The sequence below is a fragment of the Sinocyclocheilus grahami genome, unplaced genomic scaffold (assembly GCF_001515645.1).
Source record: "Sinocyclocheilus grahami isolate Dianchi unplaced genomic scaffold, SAMN03320097.WGS_v1.1 scaffold70.1, whole genome shotgun sequence".
NCBI classification, from domain to species: Eukaryota; Metazoa; Chordata; class Actinopteri; order Cypriniformes; family Cyprinidae; genus Sinocyclocheilus; species Sinocyclocheilus grahami.
The window spans coordinates 2161223-2187143 of record NW_015505249.1 but is presented as its reverse complement, the minus strand read 5'-3'; the positions used below and the strand labels follow the sequence as shown (position 1 = coordinate 2187143).

Below are 25921 nucleotides of genomic sequence, written 5' to 3'. Positions count from 1 at the left end.
GTTTTAGTACAAAACAGATTTTAGTGCATTAGTAGGTTGGTATAACTTATCAGTTGCTGCAGTTTTTTTTATGGTCGAGTTTTGGCAACCACAGCCGCCGTTTTTCTTTCTTTCTTTTTTTTTATTCATCGACTATCTGTCAGTATATTTTGGAAGAATTAGTCTTTTGTTAATCAGCCAAGTGGGCTCGGTTTTTCGTCCAATGCCAGTAATCTCAAAATGCCCACATATTTGGATGAATCTACCTGGTTCACTTGATATATCACTGTCTGGACATAAATGTGGCAGCTGCTTTCTAAATGCATTTTCAAAATGTCAAACAGGGTCAAGATGCTTGCGTTTGTGTTTGTACTGACCACTGCTGCTAAAGGCAGGAGCTAGTAATTGCTTTTGTCGTACAGTGGCCGGCTGTAATTGAGGGCTGCCACAGTAACAGGACATGACCGAAATGCCGTGGCATCTCAGACATGTGCACCAGGAGCCTGTCACTGTTTTGACAAGACTCAATAAGGTCTGGTCCCCTGCAGTCAGCCCCTCTGCATTGTCACGTCCCACTGAACGACATGTCCTACCAGAAGAAATCCCCTCGCAGGCCTGTCAAAGCAATCTCACCACGTCCAACTTATGTGGGATGATAAGCTTGACTGAGAAAGGGTTTTAAAAATAGCCAGCGTCTAAGGTTTGTTTTCATCCAGGTCATTGTCGAATGCCTGCTGGAATTTTGCTGCATGCAATTGTTCTTTTGTTTTCGATTTATTTCAGCAAAGGGAACAACAATAGCCTGGTTGAATTTGACCAGATATAAATAGCAACGTGACGCCGGTTGGTTCGGACTCTTTTTGATGCGATAGCATTGCTAATTTAGTATGTGGCGCTAATATCCGCCTCTCACTTTTCTTTTGTTCAGGAATTGAGCTCCGGTTCCATGTTAAGAATCACCATTCCTGAGGTGGCCACTTCAGAGCTGGGTAAGAGAAAACACTCACATAAATACAGTCCAACCGAGTGATGCATCAGTTCCAATGCAGCACAGAGCTGAGTCACAAGCTGTTTATGAGTTTGCCGGTCAAAACACTCATTTTGACACTCCTAGTGTCAGTTTTCAGTTTAAATTTTTTCATTTTTGTCTTTTCATGAAAATATCCTCTCCATTTAGTCACTATTTGGTAACATTTAAGGTTTAATTTGTTAACTACATTGGTTAACATGAACAATACTTCTACAGCATTCATCTTAATGTTAATTTCTGTATTTACTAATATATTTTAAATCAATAAACCAATAAATAGCATAATTAAAATTTAAAACAATAAATAAACCTAATATAATAAATAAGTATCATGTCAGCAGTCAATTAATTTTAGTTAATGCACTGTGAGCTAACATGATGAACAATTAATAAATAATTGTATGTATTTATTTTAAGTAACATTTAACAATGATGCTTTAAAAAGATATTGCTCATTGTCAGTTTATGTAAGCTAATGCATTATCTAATGTTAACAAATGAGACCTTATTATGTAAAGTGTTATTGAATATTTTATCATGTCATATTCCTTCATTTGAACTATTATTGGATTATTATTATTATTTTCTAGAAAAACTTTTGTTAGTGCATTGTTGCAATATAATTTTTTCTTGTCATATTTCCGTCAACGGTATAAGAAGTGTTAAATAAAAATTTGAAGGAATTTTACATTTTAATGGAATAGTTCACCCCATAATGAAAATTTGCCTCACCTTCAGGCCATCCATGATATAGATGAGTTTTTTCTTTATCAAATCAGATTTGGAGAAATGTAGCATTCCATCACTTGCTCACCAATGGATCCTCCGCAGTGAATGGGTGCCGTCAGAATGAGAGTCCAAACAGCTGATGAAAACAGAATAATCCACAAGTAATCTACACCACTCCAGTCCATCAGTTAACTTCTTATAAAGTGAAATTCTGCGTGTTTGTAAGAAACAAATACATCATAAAGAAGTTTTAACTTTAAAACGTCATTTCTGGCCAAAACAGGAGTCTGTAATCCTTTTCACTTCACAAGACATTAACTGATGGACTTGACTGGTGTGGATTACTTGTGGATTGTTTTGTTTTTATCATCTGTTTGGACTCTCATTCTGACGGCACCCATTCACTGCAGAGCATCCATTGGTGAGCAAGTGATGTAATGCTACATTTCTCCAAATCTGATGAAGAAACAAACTCACCTACATCTTGGCTGGCATGAGGGTGAGTACATTTTCAGTAAATGCTAATTTTTGGGTGATCTATTTATTTAATTGTTGTCTTTTTCGTCTTGTCTTTGTTATAGTACAAAATCTTTGGCCATATTAACACTGCCGTTTTTGTAGTTATTTTGTAAAACTCAGATCCTGATTTTTTTTGGCATAAATTTTGTGAAGTAAAACTGTGAGTCATTCCTGACACTTTCTACATTTAGACATTTGACCTTTTCTAATGTGTTTGCCAGTAATATTCCAGGAAGTGTAGATGATACATGCTTTGGGTTTGTTCATGTCATTAGAGCTGTTTGCTATTACTTTTGCTGTTGATTTATACGGTTTCAGTTTTAACCACCTAGCAACCACCCAAAGCATGCTAGCGTCATGGCAATGACTTTGAATGGACAAACACTGAACGCATCCCAACTGTGGGTGCAGACTTCCCTGTGGTGGATTAATTTAGTTTTTCTTGGCCTTTCGTCTTGAACTTATTGCGTGCGACATCTACCTATCCGGCATTCTTTACAATTTTCTCAATTAATGCCAGCTTCCTGTTAATAAGTGCTTTAGTTTGAAAGTGGTGGGCTTTGTACTGCTAATAAAGTGACATTTTATTCAGCTCCATCCTGACCTTTCTCTGTTTGTTTGCTAATTAAGCTTCAGGCAGAGTCATTGAGAGTGTGGTGGTGTGATGCTGAATGATATCAAATGAAATAAAAGAAGTGGAAAATGCCATTTTACATATTCCCGTTTAGTTGTGAAGAAAAGCTAATTTTACTAATTTCACTGGTATTCTATCCAGTGAAGATTTCACACTGTAGATAACTGTAGATACTCTATCGTTGAATGTGGTTGCTGATATTTACACTGATTTCCCAAGAACTCGTGACACGGCAGGAATGAACTGATTTGAACTTTAGCATTTTAAATGGCCAAGCGTATTCACAACTGTGGCTGTACTGCAGATTTATGAAACAGCAAAGTAGCTCTGAGATGCATAACTGACGTCCGATATGTGACTTGTCTCTCCTAAACAATCTGCGTGATCTGAGCATGTGGGACAAATTATGTGCTGAATTTTATAGGGGTCATATGATGTTGCTAAACAGAACATTATTTTGTGTATTTGGTGTAATGAAATGTGTTGATGTGGTTTAAGGTTCAAAAAACACATTATTTTCCACATACTGTACATTATTGTTTCTCCTCTATGCCCCGCCTTTCTGAAACGCGTCGATTTTTACAAAGCTCATCGTTCTGAAAAGCGAGGTGTGCTCTGATTGGCCAGCTATCCAGTGCGTTGTGATTGGCCGAATACCTCAAGCGTGTGACGGAAATGTTACACCCCTACCATATTGTGATGCCGGAGCGACGAGACAAAAACATTAAAATCCATTATAAATGAGGCATTTGTTGCATCTAGTGGTGACATAATTATGGATTATAATAACTTATACTGTCTTTTTACGCGTTGCATCGCGCCGCGGCGCGTAAACATACAACCATGTCTGTATTTGTGATCGGAGAAAGGACAAACGATAAGTCTACTCTACACTGCTCAAAACTCGCGTTTGAATCATCAGTGGCAGATCCTTTAAATATGAAAACATACGTAACAGGCTGTGAGTCAGAACAGCCGGCATTGTAATCTACTCTACCAGGATCAGGAAACAGTCCTCCATAAAATGTGCTGCACACATCTGAATATTTGGTTTAAACTGTTCTGGAACAGTGTTGTAAATACAACTTAACCACTGATTTCTAGTCGTGTCCTCGTTTGGAAGGCCAAACAAAGTATTTTCGCTTTCGCAACGAAACATGCAGTGTCTCCACAACATGACTGCGACGGCGGCAGCAACAAAAAAGTTACGCCTTCTTTCTTTGCGAGAACATTTGGGCGGCGTTATGCAAATCTTCCCACATCGTGACATAGACATGTGGGGGCGTGTTTAAATGAGCCGTTTTAGGTAGGCGTGGCTGACTTAACTTTTAGAAAAAATATTTATTTGGGTTTGAGACTTTAGTCTTTGTAACTTTAGGGATCTTATCTATTCACAAACCGCTTGTAACACTCCAAAGAGAAAGGAAAGCTTGAAATCGCATCATATGACCCCTTTAATACTTTGGAATAGGGGTTTGTTTAAATTACTAACCCAAAGTATGAGGAATATTAATATTCTTGCATGTCTTGGCAAAAGACCACAACATTTTTTCCCTCACTTAAATATGGAAGCCCACTTTAAAAAAAGGTCATTACAACTTTATCACACAATTCTGACTTCTTGCATTCCGAGTTTAGTTTTCTCTCACAATTTTTAATTATCTCGCATTTCTGACTTTTTAATCTCAGAATTGTGAGGTTATATCTTGTAATTCAGAGTTGATTACACAATTCCTGCTTTATCTCTAGCAGTTCCCAGTATGCATATCACAATTCTGACTAATTAACAGAATATTAATTTTGTGAATGTAATGTATGATTTTATTCATCGAAAGGAATACAAAATGGAATGTATCGAAACAGTTCTTGAATGAAACATGCGTTTTCTGATATAGAAACAACCTTTCTTCCACAAAACTAGGCGTCCCTTAAAAGAGATATTAACTCTTTAACTCTGCTAGAGATAAAGTCGGAATTGTGTCATAAACTCACAATTTGGAGAGAAAAAAATGTCTGAATTGTGAGATATTAACTTAAAATTGCAAGACAAACTCAATTGCGAGACAAAGTCGAAATTGTATATTATAAACGATAAATTCTTAGAGAGTCTGATTTGTAAGATTTTAACTCAAAATTGCAAGATATAAATTCAAAATGATGTGATATAAACTCAGAATAACGAGAAATAAAGTCAAAATTGTATATTATTAGCTCAAAATTCGGAGGAAAAAGTCTGAAATATGAGATGTCAACTCAGAATTGTCAGATGCAAACTCAGAATAGTGATAAAGTCAAAATTGTATATTATAAACTCACAATTCTGAGTAAAAAAAGTGAAGTATGGCATACAGTGGGGAAAAAAAGTATTTAGTCAGCCACCAATTGGGCAAGTCCTCCCACTTAAAAAGATGAGAGAGGCCTGTAATTTTCATCATAGGTATACCTCAACTATGAGAGACAAAATGAGAAAAAAAATCCAGAAAATCACATTGTAGGATTTTTAAAGAATTAATTGGTAAATTCCTCGGTAAAATAAGTATTTGGTCACCTACAAACAAGCAAGATTTCTGGCTCTCACAGACCTGTAACTTCTTCTTTAAGAGGCTCCTCTGTCCCCCACTCGTTACCTGTATTAATGGCATCTGTTTGAACTCGTTATCAGTATAAAAGACACCTGTCCACAACCTCAAACAGTCACACTCCAAACTCCACCATGGCCAAGACCAAAGAGCTGTCAAAGGACACCAGAAACAAAATGGTCAAAATTATCACAAGAACTGTGAGCAAAAATCCCAGAACCACACGGGGGGACCTAGTGAATGACCTGCAGAGAGCTGGGACCAAAGTAACAAAGGCTACCATCAGTAACACACTGCGCTGCCAGGGACTCAAATCCTGCAGTGCCAGATGTGTCCCCCTGCTTAAGCCAGTACATGTCCAGGCCCGTCTGAAGTTTTCTAGAGAGCATTTGGATGATCCAGAAGAGGATTGGGAGAATGTCATATGGTCAGATGAAACCAAAATATAACTTTTTGGTAAAAACTCAACTTGAGGAGAAAGAATGCTGAGTTGCATCCAAAGAACACCATACCTACTGTGAAGCATGGGGGTGGAAACATCATGCTTTGGGGCTGTTTTTCTGCAAAGGGACCAGGACGACTGATCTGTGTAAACGAAAGAATGAATGGGGCCATGTATCGTGAGATTTTGAGTGAAAACCTCCTTCCATCAGCAAGGGCATTGAAGATGAAATGTGGCTGGGTCTTTCAGCATGACAATGATCCCAAACACACCGCCCGGGCAACGAAGGAGTGGCTTCGTAAGAAGCATTTCAAGGTCCTGGAGTGGCCTAGCCGGTCTCCAGATCTCAACCCCATAGAACATCTTTGGAGGGAGTTGAAAATCCGTGTTGCCCAGTGACAGCCCCAAAACATTACTGCTCTTGAGGAATGGGCCAAAATACCAGCAACAGTGTGTGACAACCTTGTGAAGACTTACAGAAAACGTTTGACGTCTGTCATTGCCAACAAAGGGTATATAACAAAGTATTGAGATGAAATTTTGTTATTGACCAAATACTTATTTTCCACCATAATTTGCAAATAAATTCTTTAAAAATCCTACAATGTGATTTTCTGGATTTTTTTTCTCATTTTGTCTCTCATAGTTGAGGTATACCTATGATGAAAATTACAGGCCTCTCTCATCTTTTTAAGTGGGAGAACTTGCACAATTGGTGGCTGACTAAATACTTTTTTTCCCCACTGTATAAACTCAAAATGAAATCAGAATTGCTAGATAAAAAGTTGCAGTGGCCTTCCTTTTTTTTATTCTGTGGAGGAAACGGGCTTCCATGCTTCATTATTCAAATCATGTGGAACATTGAATATCAAATCACTAAACTAAAAAGCTATTTCCCATTATTCATTTTGCCTTTGTGTTTTTAACACATTTTTTGATTTTTTTTTTTCAAATTTAGGAATTATGGTTAAATAGCAAGGCTATTTACATCAAGGTTCAAAAAAGTCCTACACTTTCTCTACTTCATTTCATCTTGCTGCAGAAATCCAATCAAACAAGACCCAATCAAACCCCATGCATCGCTCCACCCTCACATCTCTACATCCTCTTCCTCTGTATCGGGTCACGCAGACAAACACTTTGGCAAACAGTCATCTGTAAACCCTCTCAAGTGTAGTGTCCCGTCCCTGCGATCTCCACCCCCTCGCTCAGATGTGTGTTCCAGCTCCGGCTGTGTGCTTTGAAGGGGCAGCCCCCTCCGTGTGCACTCTTCTATAGGATCACCTCCGCGTGCATCCTTCATCTTCAGTATCTTCACCTACACTTTTATTTTTGACCTACACACGTGGGGGTGGGAGATACGAGCTAAAAATTGTTATGTTTAATGTTAATCTAATAATATGGTATTAATTCATCAGAGATCGGTGGTGACAGCTGACTAAATAACATGTATTAGTGATGTTTGCTAAGGCAATTATTACATTCTATATGTTTTTGTGAATGTAATATTTGATTTTGTGCATAAGTATGAATACGAAAAGAACATTGCTTGACTGAAACATGCATTTCGTGATGCAAACAGATCCTTTCGTCCACAAAATTAGGCACCCCTTAAAAGAGATGCAGTATTAAAAAGCTAGAATTGTGAAATTTTAACTCAAAAATTTGCGAGATACAAACTGGGAATTGTGAGAGATGTTAACTCGCAATTCTGAGAAAAAAAGTATGAATTGTGAGATGTTAACTCATAATTGTGAGAAATAAAATTAGAATTGTGTATTATAAACTCTGTTTAAACTCAATTCTGAGAAAAAAAGTCAGAATTACGAGATTTAAATATTTGTGCTCCAGACATCAATGATTCAGAAAAAATTGAATTTGAATGGTGAGATTTTACCTCGAAATGGCAAAATATTGCGAGAGATAAAATGAGAATTGTGTGTTTAAAAACTCATAATTCCAGGGAAGCAAGTCTGAATTGGGATATCTTCTCTCAAAATTGTGATATATAATATAAATAATATATGTAACACAGTTCGTAGCTTGGGAAGGAGGCGGGAACCGACGAACATTTTAACAAAACTTTAATAAAATAAACAAAATGAAAGTAAAGCGGCAGCCCCTCGCGGACGACTGCCGCACACAAAACACAAAATAAAGTCCAGGCCTGGTCCTCTCTCGTCCAACACTGTCGTCCCTCCTCCTTTTATCCTTCCGGAGCTCCTCCGTGGGACTCGAGACCGGTGAGTGGCGCAGGTGTCTTGCATTAGCATTTACTCCACCGGCCTCGCTCCGTTCCCACGGCTCTCGGCCCCGCCCCTCTCATCACAATATAATATCAATTCAGAAAAAATGTCAGAATTGTGTATTATAAACGAACAATTCGGAGGGAAAAAATCTGAAATGCGAGATGTTGGCTCAAAATTGTGAGATTGTGAGAAATAAAGTCTGAATTGACTTATAAACTTTGAGAGAATTGTGAGAGAAACTTGGAAATTGAAACTCAGAATTGTGGATTTTAAACTCAAAATTCTGAGGAAAAAAAATTGTGAGAAATAAAATGTAATTTAAAAGGAAAGTCTGAATTCTGTATTATAAACTTGCAATTCTGAATTACAAGAGATAAATATCTGTACTCTTGACGTGAATGATTCCTCCTATTTGTTTAGCTCTTTAAAGAGAGGTGTGCTATTATTTACTAGGTGATTTTTGCCCAGTGAGTGATAAAATGAGTTGAACAGTCACATAGACTCATAAGGAGGCACTTAAGTCTAATCTAGAGACCGAAATGTTCCAGAAAGCGCCCACTCCTTAACATTGTGTCAGTGACTTTTGTTATTAACACCTCGTCTTTCTTTTACTCCCTCAGTCAAACGATGCCTGCAGGCCATCAGGTTTATTTTACCCAAGGACACTGCCATGAAAGTGCTGGTCAAGTGGTACAACAGTTACAATGCCCCTGGAGGTCCCAGCATGCACCTGGAGTGGAACCTGTTTGTTACATGCCTAATGACAATGATGGGTTACAACACCGAACGACTGACGTGGACACGCAATGTGAGCGTCTCTTTAGTTTGACCTCTGTGTCAGTCTTTGTGTTGGGTAACCTTGAGCCTGTGCTGGCGCACAAGGATCGATCAAGCATTTAACGGAATTAAAATTTTACATTTACATGACAAAATGTTTTAAAATCAGATGTCTCAGGTAAGCACAGAAAACAATTTACTACACGTTAAAACTTCTACAAATTTTTATTTTCTACAAGTTAAATTGCAATTATTGATTTAACCATATATTTCCTAGTACAATTAATTTCTGATTTAAAATATTTTTTGTAATTCTATTTTTTTCATATTTATTTATCAAAATAAAATACTTGTATTTAAATGAAACTTTTATCAAAACAAGACTTTATTAGATGCTATTAAGATTATTAAAAACTATAAGAAACTTTATTTAAAAAAAGTATTTATTCAAAATTGTTTTAAAATCAATTCATTAATTTAATCACATTAAAACTTTTGTACAAATTACATTTTTATAACCATATTTGCTCAGTCATTCAATATTTTGTTGTGATTTTAATTAAATCAGAAATGTTGTAGATCTTATTTGCTTGCAAATGTTATATAATTAAGTTTAATAAATCAGTAAAAATTGATCTTTATTTTTCTATATTTATTATAACTTTATTTAAACAAAACTTTTTCAAAACAAAATACTTTATTAAACCAACTCTATTTAGCAAAAAAAAACAAAACACAATTGTATTATATGATGACTGATGGCTGTCAGAGTAGTTTACTATTGGTGAATGAAGCACTTGTCTGGCTTAAATGATCATTAACACAATTGGCATCTCCACAGCTTCATTTTGAAGTGCCTCTCTCTCCAGTAATAGCCCCTAAGAAGGCCCGTCCTGCTGACACGGGTTCGGATGAGGTGAGTGTCTCTAGACATGTCAAAGACCCTTGATCATCTAAACTCTTGTGTCAATTGATCAGCTGTAGCCTAAGGCTGATGATACATGGGGCAACTTTGGCTAGTGTTGCCGTCAGCGGGCAACCAGGTGATACACTGGGCCCACGACTGATCTAAAGTATCCAGATTGAAATTTGTTACCCATCCTCAATGGGAAAGTGCCCAAGCAACATTGCTCAAAAAAAGTTGCCTGGCAAAATTGCTCAGAAAGTTGCCCCGTGTATCATCAGCCTAACTGCTTAAAATGCATCTGTTGATTTGCTTTTGTTTTATTACAGAAAGGCCAATAAAGCTTACTGTATAGACTTCTGTTCGAAAGTTTAGGAAAGTTTTAATTTGACCAAAATTGATAGTAAATATATTTATAATGTCACAAAGGATTGCAAATAAATGCTATTCTTTTAAAAAATGTATATCCATCGAAGAGTCGTATGAAAATGCAACATTGTTTCCACAAAAATATTAATCAGCACAACTGTTCTCAACATTTATAATAATCAGAAATGTTTCTTGAGCAGCAAATCAGCATATTAGAATGATTTCTGAAGATCATGTGACACTGAAGACTGGAGTAATGATGCTGAAAATCAGCTTTGATCACAGGAATAAATTACATTTTAAAACTTATTCAAAAAGAAAACAGTTCTTTTAAATTGTAATAATATTTCAACATTTTTACTGTATTTTTAATCAAATAAAAGCACCCTTGGTGAGCATAAGAGACTTTACAAGCATTATGTAATCTTACCGACCCCAAACTGTAGTGTATATAGTGTATAATATGTATAAAAGTCATTGCTGGTCTGCAGAGTTCCTTTGGTTTGTTGATATGGCTACATCTGTTTGACATCAACAGGATTGGGGATACCTCAGATGCTCTGACTACCATTGGCAGGTTTCCATGCAACCTGCGTTGGCCGTTCAGGGCCTGGAGCCGGTGTGGCCCCCCGGTGGAGTGGATAACCACCAGTCAGCTCTGGGTTTAGAGTCGTCTGCCATGCTCTTTCCACACATCCCGGTGCTCTTCTACGTTCTGCATCTGCTCTATGAAGACCTGAAGCTGGACGAGCTGCAGCGGAGTGGGGCGAGAGCTCTGGTCGGTCTGCTGCAACAGCTGGCCAAGTAATTATTTATTTAATTTTTTGGCCTTTTTATAGGAATAATAACAGTGGGTCAGATCTGAACTTGTTTTTACCTCCTGACTAACCAAGTAAAGTCACCCAACTCGTCAAACCTCCCACTTCACATAGTCAGTGCCGCCTTTCTTTGTGGCGTATCCTAATTTTTGGATAGGTAGATAGCTGTAATGTATTTCATTGTTTAATAAAATGTCAAGTGCATGTTGTCGTGTGGACATGAACAAAACAGCAGTGAGAGTTTAATCGGTTGCCGTTTGATGAACCTGTGTGGGTTTGAAATTTAAAAGCATTGTATTTTAATACACAAGACCTGTTTGTAGGTCAGCTTTAGGGCTGGGTAATATTTATGTCAATATTTTTTAGTCTTTTGATGATATTGAATACATATCTCTATGTATTTATTTGCTCTAAAATTGTCTTTTTTTCTCAGTCAGAAACCATCATTTCAACCAAATAATTCTTGAAACATGGCGCAAAATATGTCCCACAATTTTACAATTTAGTTTTAGAACTGGATAAATTGTCACTTTCATGTCATTTATTCTTCATTCTATCAATAATATTATATTTATATAGTATATTTAATATATAGATATTTATATTGTAATATAAACTAATATAAAATATATTTAATATATTCATTTTTTTTAATAAGTTACTATATATTTTATAACTTCTATCTTCAATTTTATAACTTCTAGATGCCATGTTTTCAGACATGTTTATATTCATTTTTAGACAACACAATACCAATGTTTTAACTTCAGAAGAGGTAAGAAATCATTATTTAGTGGAATAACCCTAATTTTCAATCACAACAAATGAAAACATTTGTTATTTTGACCAATTGTCATTTTCTGCAAAAACAAAAACGCTCAAAATGACAATATTTTTATTTGAAATGTTTTGAATCTTTATAGAATAAAACAAATTTTATAAAGCGGATAGTTCCGGTCCTTGATCCTGATTGGTTGAGCCACGTTCGAAGCTGTTGTAAATTACTCTACAAACACACACCTTTGTTTACGTTTGTTACACTTTGTTGCAACCACAACTGATTCTGAGGAACTACATTGTTTGGTGGAAGAATACTGTTTTTATTAATGTCATTACACTTTATTTGCTTTGTTTTATTTTGTGAAACCTTACTACGTATATGGAATAACCGTTTTATAAAAGCAATAATCCCCGTGAAGCCGTGGTTTACAGTGAATTTATAACAGCTAAGGGGGTTTTAGGCACTCCGCGGCTTCTTGGGGCTTATTGCTTTATTAACATTTTACTCAAACCCATACCTAGTAAATCCACAGAAACTGAGAATTGTCAAGTGGTCTCTTAATGTTTTCCATAATTATATTCTTTTAAATTACGTATATATTTATGTATAATCAACATACTTATGTATTTCATATAGATTCAAGTAGATGTAAAAAAAAAAAAAACAAGTACAAGTATGGTTTTTAAATATACTTTCTACAATGTCCTGACAGAAGGTAATTTTTATACACCTAATTATTTTTTAAGCTTGCACAGATGTGTCTCTACTTGTCAGATATTTTTAAATACATTTAAATCGAGCAATATCAAAGTCATCCTTCATCTTGAAGGTCCTCTCATCATATTTAGCTTGCTATATGTCTAACAACACCACACAGGCTCTGTATGTTTTATTTTTTATTATTTTCTTTAACAAATCATGCTTATTTTTTTTGTTCCACTGCCGTCAGATTTTCTTCAGTAGATGGAGCTGACAATCAGTTTGAAACCATCCTGTATTCTCAATTCATTCTTAACCAAAGATGGATTTATATAGATTATTCATTAATATTTGTAATGACAGTACACCTTTTCATATATCTGATGGTATTGACACATATTGACTGAGGTTAAAAACCCATATTTTGTGAGAAACTGCCAGAAGCAGGAGGTCGTACCCAAAGATAGATCATGTTTAGAACCTGTATCGATGTAGCTAACTTTGTACTATTTACAAATAAAAAGCATGTTAAAATCATTGGTGAATACCACACTACTGTAGTTAGCATTAGTAACAAGTCTTGAGATGTACAGCCGTCAGACCACAGATCCCATTAATCATGCGGCGTGTTTAACTGTGCAGTATGAGTCATGCTCTGGTTTGGCTCTCATACTAGATTTAGTGTATATATTGACCGCTTGATGACTCTTTTACCCACTAATCATTTTATTCTCTCGTTTCATTAGGGACCTGCAACTGGAGGATTTCATTGATCTGTACTGGCGCGATTACCCCTCATTCATCAAAACCTTCAAGGAGGCCTGCGTGATTGATCAAGGTACGAGGCCGATCAATGCGGTCGGGGCCCCTCATTAGCAGCTAAAGGCATTTCTATTCATTTACCAGGCAGTGCTGACTTGCTAGGAGTTCGGCCAGATGTGCTTCTAGCCATGTTTAGGGTTTGAGTGACAGGCCTTGTTGCCATGGGGTAAAATAGACATGAAGTTTTATTTTTCAACTTCAAGACTTGAGGTTAAACAGCCATGAAAAGGTGTCGATGCATTTAGAACAGGAAATATTTAAAGTTTTGTATATTTTTGTGTATATGCAGCTGAACCAGTGTTATTTAGATATTATTCATATACTGTTCATTTTAATTACATTTATTTTAATTGTATTTTTTGTATTTTTGTTATGCACTTTTTGTAATTTTAAGTAGTTTTGCCTAATTTTAAATATGACTATTTAGGCTTTTTTTTCAGTTAGTAAGTACTTGAACTTAAACTAAATGAATATTTGAAATTAGAAAATTAGAAAAAACTGATTTTTAACATTTTCATTTTTAAAACTACATTATTTATTGTTTAATTTATAATATTTTAATAATAGAATTTCTAATAATTATTGCATACATCTTTTTAAAATGTATTTTGTCAGCGTCTTATAAATGTATGAGGGAAAGTGCCTCTTTTTAGATGCATTAACTGGTCATAAGTTAGTTTCTGCTTCTGCTGTCTATTCCATGCACGATACCGTACAAATGTTTGGGGCCATTAAGATTTTTAATTATTTATTTATTTTTGAAAGAAATTAAATGTTTAAATTGATTACATTTAAATTTTTATTGTTTTGAAAAAAATAATTAATTAATAATGAATAATAATTTTATTAATAATTAGTATTAAATGAAAGAAATGGAATACTTGAGTCAATTTAATTCGTCTTTGCCAAATAAAAGTATTACAATTCTTTAAAAAGTAATAAAACATTTTTTTTTCAAATGTAATCAATTTAATGCATCCTTGCTGAATAAAATATGTTTTTATTTTTAAATAATTGCTGTTCTTTTGATCTTTCTATTCATCAAAGAATCCTGAAAAAATGCAACATGGTTTCCACAAAATTATTAAGCAGCACAACTGTTTTAATAATAATAATCTTACTGACCCCATAATATTTTTTTCTGCTCTTGCACAGTTTTACACTGCTGCCAAGTCTTTACATGTCATGTCTTTCATCATGCGCAGCTCAGATGGAGCTGATGACTTGGCCGGTGTTCCTGGACGGGGAGGCCCCGTGTGTGTTCAGCTGGCTCAGTCGCTGTCTGAGAGGGCAAGATGTGACGCCTTTTCCTTGTCTGCCCGGCATCTGTGAGAGAACCAAACTACTGGTGCTGGTAAGGACCCAAATCCTCCCTGTGCCACTGAATATGGTCTTCATGCCTGGTTTTATAGGTGCAATCCAGCTGTATTCTACAACCCAGCTGACTCCTGAAAAATATAGGTGGTCACATCTTTCTCTAATTGTGACCCTGGAGCACAAAAGCAGTGTTAAGTCGCTGGGGTATATTTGTAGCAATAGCCATAAAAACATTGTATGGGTCAAAATTATAGATTTTTCTTTTATGCCAAAAATCATTAGGATATTAAGTAAAGATCATGTTCCATGAAGATATTTTGTAAATTTACTACCATAAATATATCAAAACTTAATTTTTGATTAGTAATATGCATTGCTAGGACCTTCTTTTGGACAACTTTAAATGCGATTTTCTCAATATTTTGATTTTTTTGCACCCTCAGATTCCAGATTTTCAAAGTTATATCTCGGTGAAATATTGTCCTATCCTAACAAACCATACATCAATGGAAAGCTTATTTATTCAGCTTTGAGATGATGCATAAATCTCAATTTCAAAAAATTGCCCCTTATGACTGGTTTTGTGGTCCAGGGTCACAATTGTTCTGCAGTCCGACCAGTTTAGTCCAATTCACAAATGCATGACTGTTATGAGAAGTTATTTTAGTGAATCATTTAAAAAGCCTTCCAAAGTCATTTTGAATCAGTTTGACAAAACTCGATGAACTCACTGAATCAGTCAGAGCGGTTCTCTGACTCAATGATGTCCATCTCGAAATTAAGTGGTTTGTTAAAATGAGTGTTATTACCGACTGCTGACTGTTATACATTACGTTATAGTAATTTAGAGGATAGACTGCATTTAAATCTGATTTTCAATCCCAAAACAGTGTAGATACCGTTCAACATATTTTATTTTAAGTTTCGTTTGCTCGCCGAGGCTGCATTAATATAATCAAAAATACAGTAAAAACAGTAATATTGTGAAAAAATATACAATTTTAATATAGCTTATTTTTAAATATAGTGTAAAAGCGAATTTATTCCTGAGATGCAAAGCTGAATTTTCAGCATCATTACTCCAGTCTTCAGTGTCACATGATCATTCAGAGATTATTCTAATATTCTGATTTACTGCTCAAGAAATATTTCTTGATCAATTTTTAAAACAGTTGTGCTACTTAATATTTTTCTGGAAACCGTGATTCATTTTATTTTTCAGGATTCTTTGAAGAATAGAAAGTTGCATTTATTAAAGAGAAATCTTTTGTGACATTATAAATGTATTTGCGGTCTCTTTTGATCACGTTAATGCATCTATTCTGATTAAAAGTATTAATTTCTTTTTAAAAAATCGAACTGACCCCAAACTTCTGAACGAGTGTTGGATGATGCCCAACAGGGGGCGCTAACAGCGAGTAGAGGAACCGGGTGTCGTGCCCTTAACTCTCTCACACACACACACACACACACACACACGTTCTATGGAAATGTCAAGCAGTTAGATGGCAAAGTGCTGCAAGCTAATCATAATGACATTTCATGAGCACTGAGTCGTCCCTGGGCGTCCTGTGAGTGTGTACGTGAGCGGCACAGATGCCCCACCTTAATTAGTCCGAATCACTCGATAGGGCCGTATGAGGGGTGACGGGTGTCATGGTGTGTGTGTTTGTTCTGTACTTCCTTCCATCAGGCAAAGCGAAGTGACGCACAACCCCACGAGGTGCTGACAAACCGTTACGCAATTATGGGCCATGTTTACCCTACCGTTCCTGTCCCTTAGATTAGAGTCCAGAACATTAGAGCATCCATTTTATCCCTCCATACTTACACTCCCACTGCCTCTCTCTCTCTCGCTCTCTCTCTCTCTCTCTCTCTCTCTCGCTCTCTCTCGTTTCCAGCCCCTTTCTTTCTCCCTATAATATTAGTGGTAATTGCTAAGGAAAGCATCAGCATTATTATGGCTCACGCAAAGAATTGTAGGTTTTTGAGGAGAGGTGTGTCGTTCTTTTTCTAAGATATCAGACTTAAGATTTTCACCTGTTTGGACACTTAAACAGGTCAAATAGTCCCTTAGGCTTTGAAGAAAGGACCCAAGCCATATCTGTACTGACAACAATTTGGTGTAGGATTTATATGAAAACAATTTTCACTCAAGAATTGCTGGTACATTTCCCAAAGAATTACAAAGAAAACACTTAGAATTAAACATGAAATCTTGAAGTAGAAGGACTAAGATAGTATTTTCTTGTAAAACATAATCTGGTAAACTTTTATGTACAAGTTCGAAAAACTTTTTTTTATTTTTTATACAGTGTTGAGACCAGAATATCACAGAGACTTTGTGGTTTTATTCTTTTGAAGCTACCTATCTATCCTCTGCCTTAGACTGTACATCCACAGTCTGTTCAGAAGTCTTAAAGTACTTGGCTGATGATATAAGCACTTGTGAGAAAGAACTAGTTGCTGGATGTGCCAAAATTTACCAGGGTATTAGTGGTTTCAAAAGTACTCAGTTTTGCTTAAGCCACTAGTAGTAAGCAAGGTTAACTTGGTCAATGTACAGATAACTGTTGTTTTGGTATTATTTATATACTGTTTATATACTATTTTGAATTAGCTTTATTTTTATATTTTTAGTTTTCATGATAATTTAGTAATTTTACGTGGTTTTGCCATTTTTTTTTTTTATATTTCTAAATAGTTTTAATTTATTTTTGTTTCAGTTTTAGTTTTATTTGCATTAATTTTAGAAGTTTCAGGTACTTTTGGTACTTCAACTTCAACTTATTTTCATTAGTTGGCAAGGCAAAAGTTTAAAACTTTCATCTTTATATTTGTATTTTATTTATTTTTGCTTTATTTCAGTTAACAAAATGTTTATTTATTTTTTTATATAGTTTAAGTTAACTGTAACCATGTTGGGGCGAAACCTGAACATCCGAGGTTGTGACTAAATCCTGCTTTATTTCTTCTCAGTTTAGCTTTATTTCACTTAATACAATCAATTTGAAAAGTTTCAGTTAACAACAAAAACATTGGAACAGATTTCGGGCCAATACAATAACCATAACTCCAAACTGTCTTCCTGCTTTATTTATCAAGTGCATTTTGGTGATTTTGTCATTTTTATTAGTTTTTTCCCCCCCCAAATAATTTAAATTTCTCAGCTGCATTTGAAATTGATGTTCTGATTAAGCCGCATTACATGTGACCTGTGGTTATGATGCATGCAGTCATGCGTGTGGTTGATGACTGTGCTCCTGCATCGCGTCATGATGAAACATGTTCATTCTCCCCAACTGTCATGACAGCAGCAAACCAAAACCACACAGGTGCTGTCCCACTGCTAATACTAACTCTCTTTTTACTCCCTGTCCTCTTCCTCTCTGTCTGTCTCTCAGAGTTATGCCCTGTATGTGGTTGGAGATGAGGATGCGATCTCGACAAACATGTTGAAGTACCTCTCCAGGCTGTCAGCAGGTGGGTTAGAGGCTAATGAGAGGCTCTTCACTCTCCTCAGGCCTGACACTAGACTTCTTGTCAAGCATGTACACTAATAAGTAGGAGGATAAAGTCATTTATTTATTACCCATATGGTAATTTGGATGCACAAATGTAGACGTTTTGGCCAATACTGATATCATACATTTTAAAACTAGATTGTTCATCAACAGTGAACCAGTTCGCCAAAATATTGAGACTAGACTAAACTGAAAATTTAATTTCTGTGTAACTCCATTGATTTTGCATGTGTTATTTTAGAATAGAGAAATAATTTTGCACATAAAAGGCCTTTTACATTAAACAAAATATTTGTGTTTCAGTCATTCAAAAACTGTCCTATTAAATTAAATGCAATAATTTATGTAAGAATGTTTTTAAGTGCACAGAAGTTTGTTTGTGTTTCATGATATAATGTGATGGAATAGTCAAAAGATTTTTAAATGTTTAACCAATCAAATTAATTGCAGTCAATTTACAAACATTTTGTGTACATCACAAATATTTGTACATAAAATTGATTTTAGACCGAGTCTGGGACAAAAACTCTTATTATCTGTTTCTGTTTATATATTTATATAATAATAAAAATTATGAATATTGAGCTATACAGATTTTTTATTTAATGTTTTTTTTATTTAATAATTTAGCAGACACTTTAATCCAAAGCGACTTACAAATGAGGAGAACAATAGAAGCAATACGGATATATGTGCATCCTAAGTAGTACTATTGTTTTATATACTGATAGTTTTCATTAGCGCTTATCAAATGATCAGTGTATTTTGCTGTTTATTTTTTATTTTTTTCGAACCTACACTACAATTCAAAAGTTTGGGGGCAGTAAATCATTCTAATATGCTGATTTGCTGCTCAAGAGACATTTCTTATTATCAACGTTGAAAACAGGTGTGCTGCTTTATATTTGTGTGGAAACCATGATACATTTTTTTTTGTTTAGGGTGAATAAAAAGTTCGAAAGAACAGCATTTCTATCATGACAACTCTCTGAACATTTTAGCATGGTAATGGATATGACAATGTTAATGTGTTTGGTCTTGGCAGAATAGATATGTTGTTGTAGATTATTGCTGCTGCTGCTGCAAAGCAAGGAGCTTGCTACTGCCAATACATACACCGATACGGTGCTGTGAGTATTTAAGACATACTGCTGCTGCACAAATAGCAGGTGGAGCTGGGGAAGGGGGAGGGTTTCAGAGGAACTCTGAAAGCTTGCTGCAAAATGCTCTAGTGAATGCTAACCAGCCATTTAAATGTAAAGCAGCAAGCTCATTGGCTGTGTATGCAACATGTACCAATCAGCTTGTGCCAAGTAGTTTAATGCTGTGAATATCATCAGTTTGCGTTAAGGACTCATCAGCCTGCACCATCTAGAGTTTCCTGACAGAGCTTGGCATTTATTTGAAATAGAAATCTTTTATAATATTAAAATGTCTTTTATTGTCACTTTTGATCAATTTAATGCATCCTTGCTGAATAAAAGTATTAATTTCTTAAAAAAAAAAAATACTGGCCCTAATCTATTGAATGGTAGTGTATATTTTATTTTATTGTTATATTTTATTTTTTCATATTCTAGCTGATCAAGTACATTGGATAATGCGAAAATGAATAGGTGAGTGTATATTTATTGCTTTAACATTTTTGGTCCATGTTTTCGCAGGGCAAAAGAAAAACACGAGTGATCCTTTTCTGAGAAGGTACCTATGGTTTATGATTATTGTCATGTGCCTTATGTTTGTTTTTCTAGATAAGTCTCAGCTCATAAATACTAGTCAGCTGATTCAGTTTCTCCAGTGCGTTTGCTTGTGGGGTGTGTTTCACAGGCAGAGCAGCGTGAAGCCCGCACCTTCGTCTGGATCCCTGGCTGAGAAGCTGGTGGTGTGGTTGACCTCTGCAGGTCAGTGACACAATCAACACAAGTACACACCTGCGAGTATGATTGCTTGGCCAACACATTGCAAGTCCCATACTTAACATGCAGTACTCAGTACCCCGGTACTCAAGGGGGCTATAAAGTTTCCTTCAGATGTCATTAATTAAAATCATTATTTCAGATAAGCTAGCTATAAACATGTAAACAACTTTAACTTGCTTAGCATGATTATGTTGCTATGCCATGGCAGTAGTTTACCTGAAAGACAGAAAAATTCAGTGCGTACCTCCATTTGGACATTTCGAAAAGCAACAAGTAAAATTTAATTTGCATTCACGTACATGTGAAGTATGTTTTATGCCTTATATCAGGCTCACTGTCCTTCTAAAGCCACTAAATTTCTATTAAATGTAGCTTTGAGTGTAGATCAGAGTCCTGCACGCTTTGTTGGTTTACCTTAGTTTACATTAGATTAGATATATAAGATCTTTATATCCTGTCACGAGGGGTGTGTGACTACACACTATTTTACATGCTTGTTTTTTTACCTCAGGATTTACATTGAAGGATCTGGAGTCGGTTCCGTTTGGTGTGGCTCTGCCAATCAGAGACGCCATCTACCAATGCAGAGAGCATCCCTGCTCTGATTGGTCTGAAGAGGTCTGCGCTCTGATTGGGCGACAGGACCTGACTAAACAAGCTCACAAAGTGACCCTTGCCAATCGTAAATCGGTAAGAAAGTGAATTGGTTGTATAGGAACAAGTTCTTACTTTGCCATTTGAATTATATTATTATTGTTTTATTGTGAAAAGTGAACATATATTAATATTTATAAATACTGTAATGAGTACTAATACTAATAAATTTGAATTAGCTTTTATATGTTCAGTTTTTTATTTTAAGTTTAGTTTAATTTCGTAATCTTTGGTGATGTGCTTTTGTAATTTTCTTTCATTTTAGTGTTTTTTTTGTTTGTATTTTTATGTTGCTTTATTTTTCAGTTTGAGTAATTTTAGTGCTTTTTTTAAGGTCATGTTTTTCATTTAATATTTTATTTTATTTCAGCTTTATTTCAATTACCGAAAATTATTTTTTAATAATGTTCAACATAGTTTCAGTTAACAGTAGCAACACTGTTTATTACTAGATAAAATGTGAACTATCCTGTATTAAGACAATAGTAAAATAGTTTATCATAGAAGACAAAAACATTTTACAAAAAGGTATCTGACTATTTTAACTGTTGGCGTTGCTTTCATTTTTATCGTGCTTCTAATGAAAAATTAACTTATATTATTCATGTGTTCACACTCACTTGTATATTTATTATCATACAAAGTGTCAAATAGAAACCTAGAGCACTTAGCAGGGGGTCAAAACAGATTTCTAAAGCTATTTTTGGCTTTCCAAAAACAATGTTGAATTATTGTCTCCTGGATGATGGCAGTGCTGAAAATATCTGCCGTCCCCAGTTAAAACAACTACTGTCTGAATAGGGCTGAAAACTTGAAGATGGTATTTAAGACCGGTATTATCTCGTTTTGAATGTGTAATTACTGTAATTATGATATGAAGTGAATGCTGCATTATAAAGTAATTATAAAAGGACTGAATTGTCCACACTCAAGGACAATGTAGTTTCATTGTACATTCAGTGCTGTTTGTGTTTTCCCTAGACTGTGGGTCTGAATGTTATGCTTGAGCCGCCAGTGACCAGTGAGGCCGATGAGGAGGAGGACGGTATGACAGACCTGCACCCAGAGGTGACGGGGCTGATCTGGAGTCAGGATCTGAGGGTACAGGAGGTCCGCCGTCTGCTCCAGAGCTCCAGACCCATCCGGGTCAATGTGCCCCACCTGCCTGAAGTCAGTGACCATGAGTACATAGAGGAGAAAGAGAACAAGTGAGCATACTCAGTCTGATATTTCTGCACACTCTTAAAACTAAAGGTTCTTTATTGGGATCTATGGTTCCATTACGAACCTTTAACATCCACAGAAACTTTCAATTCCACAAAAGGTTCTTTAGATTAGAAAATGGTATGGTTCACAGAAAGGTTCTTGGGAACCAAAGACGGCTCTTCTATAGCATTCACTCTTAAAAATAAAGGTTCTTTATTGGCATCTATGGTTCCATGAAGAAGATTTAACATCCATGGAACCTTTCCGTTGCACAAAACATTCTTTATACAAAAGGTTTTCAAAAGTTTTTTTTTTTTTCTTTCTGCGATGCCATAGAAGAAGCAGTTTTGGTTCCCCAAAGAACATTGCATAAAAGAACCGATTTTCCTTAGTGTGAAACACATTTTACAAATCTAAAGAACTTTTTCCTGAACCTTTTGTGCAATGGAAAGATTCCATCGATGCCAATAAAGAACCTTTGTTTTTAAGAGTGTATTGTGGAAAAAGGTTCTTCAGATTAGAAAAAAATGCCTCTGTTGTAACCGTTCACAGAAACCCAAAATGATTCTTCTGTGGCTTCACTGTGGCCAAAACCCCCTTTATTTTTATGATTGTTGCTGTGAAAATGTGCTTTTTGAACCTTTATTTTTACGAGCGTAGGTTTCTGTGAGAACTAAGTTAAGAAAGTAAACACAAATGTGCTGAAATGCACCCAGGAAGTGTTCTTTTCTAAATCTGCGCCCTTCTCTACACTTAAATTCAGCATTGCTCTTCTTATTTTTGTTGCAGGCTGCTGCAGTTGTGCCAGCGCACTATGGCTCTTCCGGTGGGACGGGGACTCTTTACTCTTTTCTCATACCATCCTGTGCCAACCGAACCACTCCCTGTGCCCAAACTCAACCTGACTGGTACTCTCATAAACCACCGCCCATGCTTTTGAAGTGTCCTAATGAATAGTTTTACAGGGCTAGCAAACAGTTTTTAAGAGCTCTGTTGAATTTCGTTTGGAAGTAACTGTGCCCAGACGTTGCAAACCTTTCCCACCACAGTGTTGTGTCTTTCACTCTATCTTCAACAATTTCATGTCAGTTAAAGAGAAAAAACGTTTGCCCAGGACCCTCAGTGGTCTTTGCTGTTTTCTAAGGCAAGCATCACCATTGCTCATATGTAGGGATTTGAACAACGAAGATATCATTTCAATTTTGGGTGGGCTTTTTCAACTTGGACTACTAAGTAACTACCTATAAACGACCCAGAATGCCCTAGCAACTGCATAGCAACACCCTGGTGACCACACACAAAAAATATTTGAAAATTTAAGATTCATGTATTTGAATTGCATATAAAATTTCCATTTTAACATGAAATATTAAACTTAATGCGATTCGTATTTGTCAGTCATACATGAATGAAACGGGTGAGAAACAGGTAAGCTTTCTGCACCATGCAAAAACTGCTGGCAAAATGATGGCATTTTTGCATCTGATTTTTGATTTGATATTACTTAAAGAATGAATGTTTTCAAAATGCATTTCTTCAAACAGCTTAGAATCATCATAAATCTGGTCATTGTGAAAACAATTCAATGTATTTGGTTAAAATGTATGAACATTGTGAAAATATGGCTTGCTGTGGAATAAGCAATCTTCAGGTGTTTCATGTGAGATTGAAATGATTTGGATTTATTGATGATACATATATAAACATGGTTATTGTGTATTTAAAGGGGTCCTATTATGCTCTTTTACAAAGTCTTGATTTTGTTTTGGGGGTGTACTAGAAGCTCACATACTAGGTTGTTCGAAAAAACACATTATTTTTCACATATTTTACATTATTACAACACCTCTCTCCCCAGTCTGGCATGGTTCATTTTCAAATGAAGGCCTGCCTTCTGAAATATGAAATGTGCTGTGATTGGTTAGCTGGGCCAGTGTGTGCTGTGATTGGTTTGATGCTCAAACAGCAACATTACAGACTTAACTAAAGTTGAAAAGGTGAAAAAGCATAATAGGACCCTTTTAAAACAGATCCAGTTTTTTAGTACTTTTGCAGAAATCTGACCTGTTTCTTACCCGTTTCATTAATGTATGACTATGTATTACATTAATTTCTTAGTTTAAAACTGTAATCCAAATGGATGGAAATTTTATTTGCAATTACTTACAGAAGTACATAAATCTTATCTAATTATTTTTTAACTGCACCCACAAGTGCAAAATGGCAATTTTAGTTAATGCTTTATAGAAGCATTTTTATTGAAAGACCTCTTCCTCTGTAATTTACTAGCTAAAGGGCACTAAAATGCTACCTTTTTATGTCTTTCCTCACTTTCCCACCATTTTTTTATTTTGTACGTTATTTTTGCTGAACCCAGCAAACAATTCAATGTGAATAATGTCCCTTCTCTTTTGTCTTCTCCACCCCAGGCCGCGCTCCTCCCAGGAACACCATGGTGGACCTGAACAGCGGTAACATCGATGTGCCACCCAACATGACCTGCTGGCCCAGCTTTCATAACGGAGTGGCGGCTGGCCTTAAGATCGCCCCTGCCTCTCAGGTGGAATCTGCCTGGATTGCATACAACAAACCCAAAAGTGCTGACCTGGCCAATGAATACGCCGGTTTCCTCATGGCCCTGGGCCTCAATGGCCACCTCACTAAACTAGCAACACTTAACATCCATGACTACCTCACCAAGGTCAGTTACAGCCTCAGTTGGGTGCTTATGTTGATTGTAGTCTTTATGAACTTCAATAATGAGTTTTAGGTCTAGAAAATGACCCTCCAATGAACGTGGGCAACAGGATATGATGTCACTCTCCATGGTCCAGGGATATTTTATTATTATTTATAACATAGTATTATATATAATAATTATAAGTTTCAGTAGTTTTTAATTAATATATAAAATAATTATTTTGAATTTTTTTATTCCGTTTATTTGAGTATTTTTGTCATTTTTATTAGTAATATTAAAAGGTTTAATAAATTTTTTATTTCAGTTTTAGTTTGTATTTATTTCCAATATCCAATATTTTAGTGCTTCAACTCAAGCTTACTATTAGTTTTTCATCTAATATTTATCATTTAATTTATATCCGATTATTTCAACTAGCAAAAAAGTTTTTGTGGTAGTTAATAGTTTAATAGTTTTAGTTTCTGCTAATGATCATATTAATGTATAGCACACTCAAACGTGATTTATTTGATATCATGAATGATAATATTTATAGACAACATTTTGTTATTAGTCAGCATACAGATTATTTTTATGTAATATAAACATATTATAAAATATGATTATACACGTATAATTATATTAAAATTAAAATATAAAAAAGTAGACAAACATGTGAAACGAGCATACTACTTAGGCTGGCGACTTCTCACAAATACTAGGTAAAGTCTCATAATTTAATATAGATATATTGATGAAAATTACAGGCCTCTCTCATCTTTTTAAGTGGGAGAACTTGCACAATTGGTGGCTGACTAAATACTTTTTTGCCCCACTGTACATATTATATTAATTTACACTTTTTGGTTTGGTCCTACGGCCCTGTTTTTTTAATAAACACTGCATTTGCAAGCATATCGATGCAAGTGAAACACAAAATCTTGTGTGACCACCTGTAAGACATCGGCAGATGTTTGCTAAAGATGGCCCAGATAACCAATCCCATACAGCATGTGACGAATCCAAACATTCAGGATGATTCATCTTAGATTACGTGAGTCACCTGCACTTATCTATAATGCAGATCTAAGTGGGAATCAGGAGTTTGCGGGCGATGGTAATTCAAGTGGTTATTCAGAGGAACAAAACGAAACCAATTTGGCATAATGACTTTTATTGGAATTGAAGGAGTTATTAAGAAAAGTTAGGTTTTGCTTAATAAGAATTGGACACTCGGTGATGAAGTGCACTGCAGAAGTAGGTTTGAAATCGAATATATTTTTTAAGGCC

General features: G+C 35.5%; 1 protein-coding gene across 1 annotated transcript in view; it reads left to right on the top strand.

Annotated features, from left to right (window-relative positions):
- Nucleotides 1–25921, top strand: part of LOC107585448 (anaphase-promoting complex subunit 1) — a 68394-nt gene that overhangs the window by 18922 nt on the left and 23551 nt on the right. The window contains exons 15-27 of the mRNA XM_016272466.1: nt 908–968; nt 8782–8969; nt 9780–9854; nt 10750–11015; nt 13256–13347; nt 14537–14685; nt 18053–18131; nt 19837–19873; nt 20000–20073; nt 20603–20781; nt 21727–21953; nt 22741–22859; nt 24381–24652. Coding sequence (XP_016127952.1) covers nt 908–968; nt 8782–8969; nt 9780–9854; nt 10750–11015; nt 13256–13347; nt 14537–14685; nt 18053–18131; nt 19837–19873; nt 20000–20073; nt 20603–20781; nt 21727–21953; nt 22741–22859; nt 24381–24652 — 1818 coding nt within the window. The remainder of the gene's footprint in view (nt 1–907; nt 969–8781; nt 8970–9779; nt 9855–10749; nt 11016–13255; nt 13348–14536; nt 14686–18052; nt 18132–19836; nt 19874–19999; nt 20074–20602; nt 20782–21726; nt 21954–22740; nt 22860–24380; nt 24653–25921) is intronic.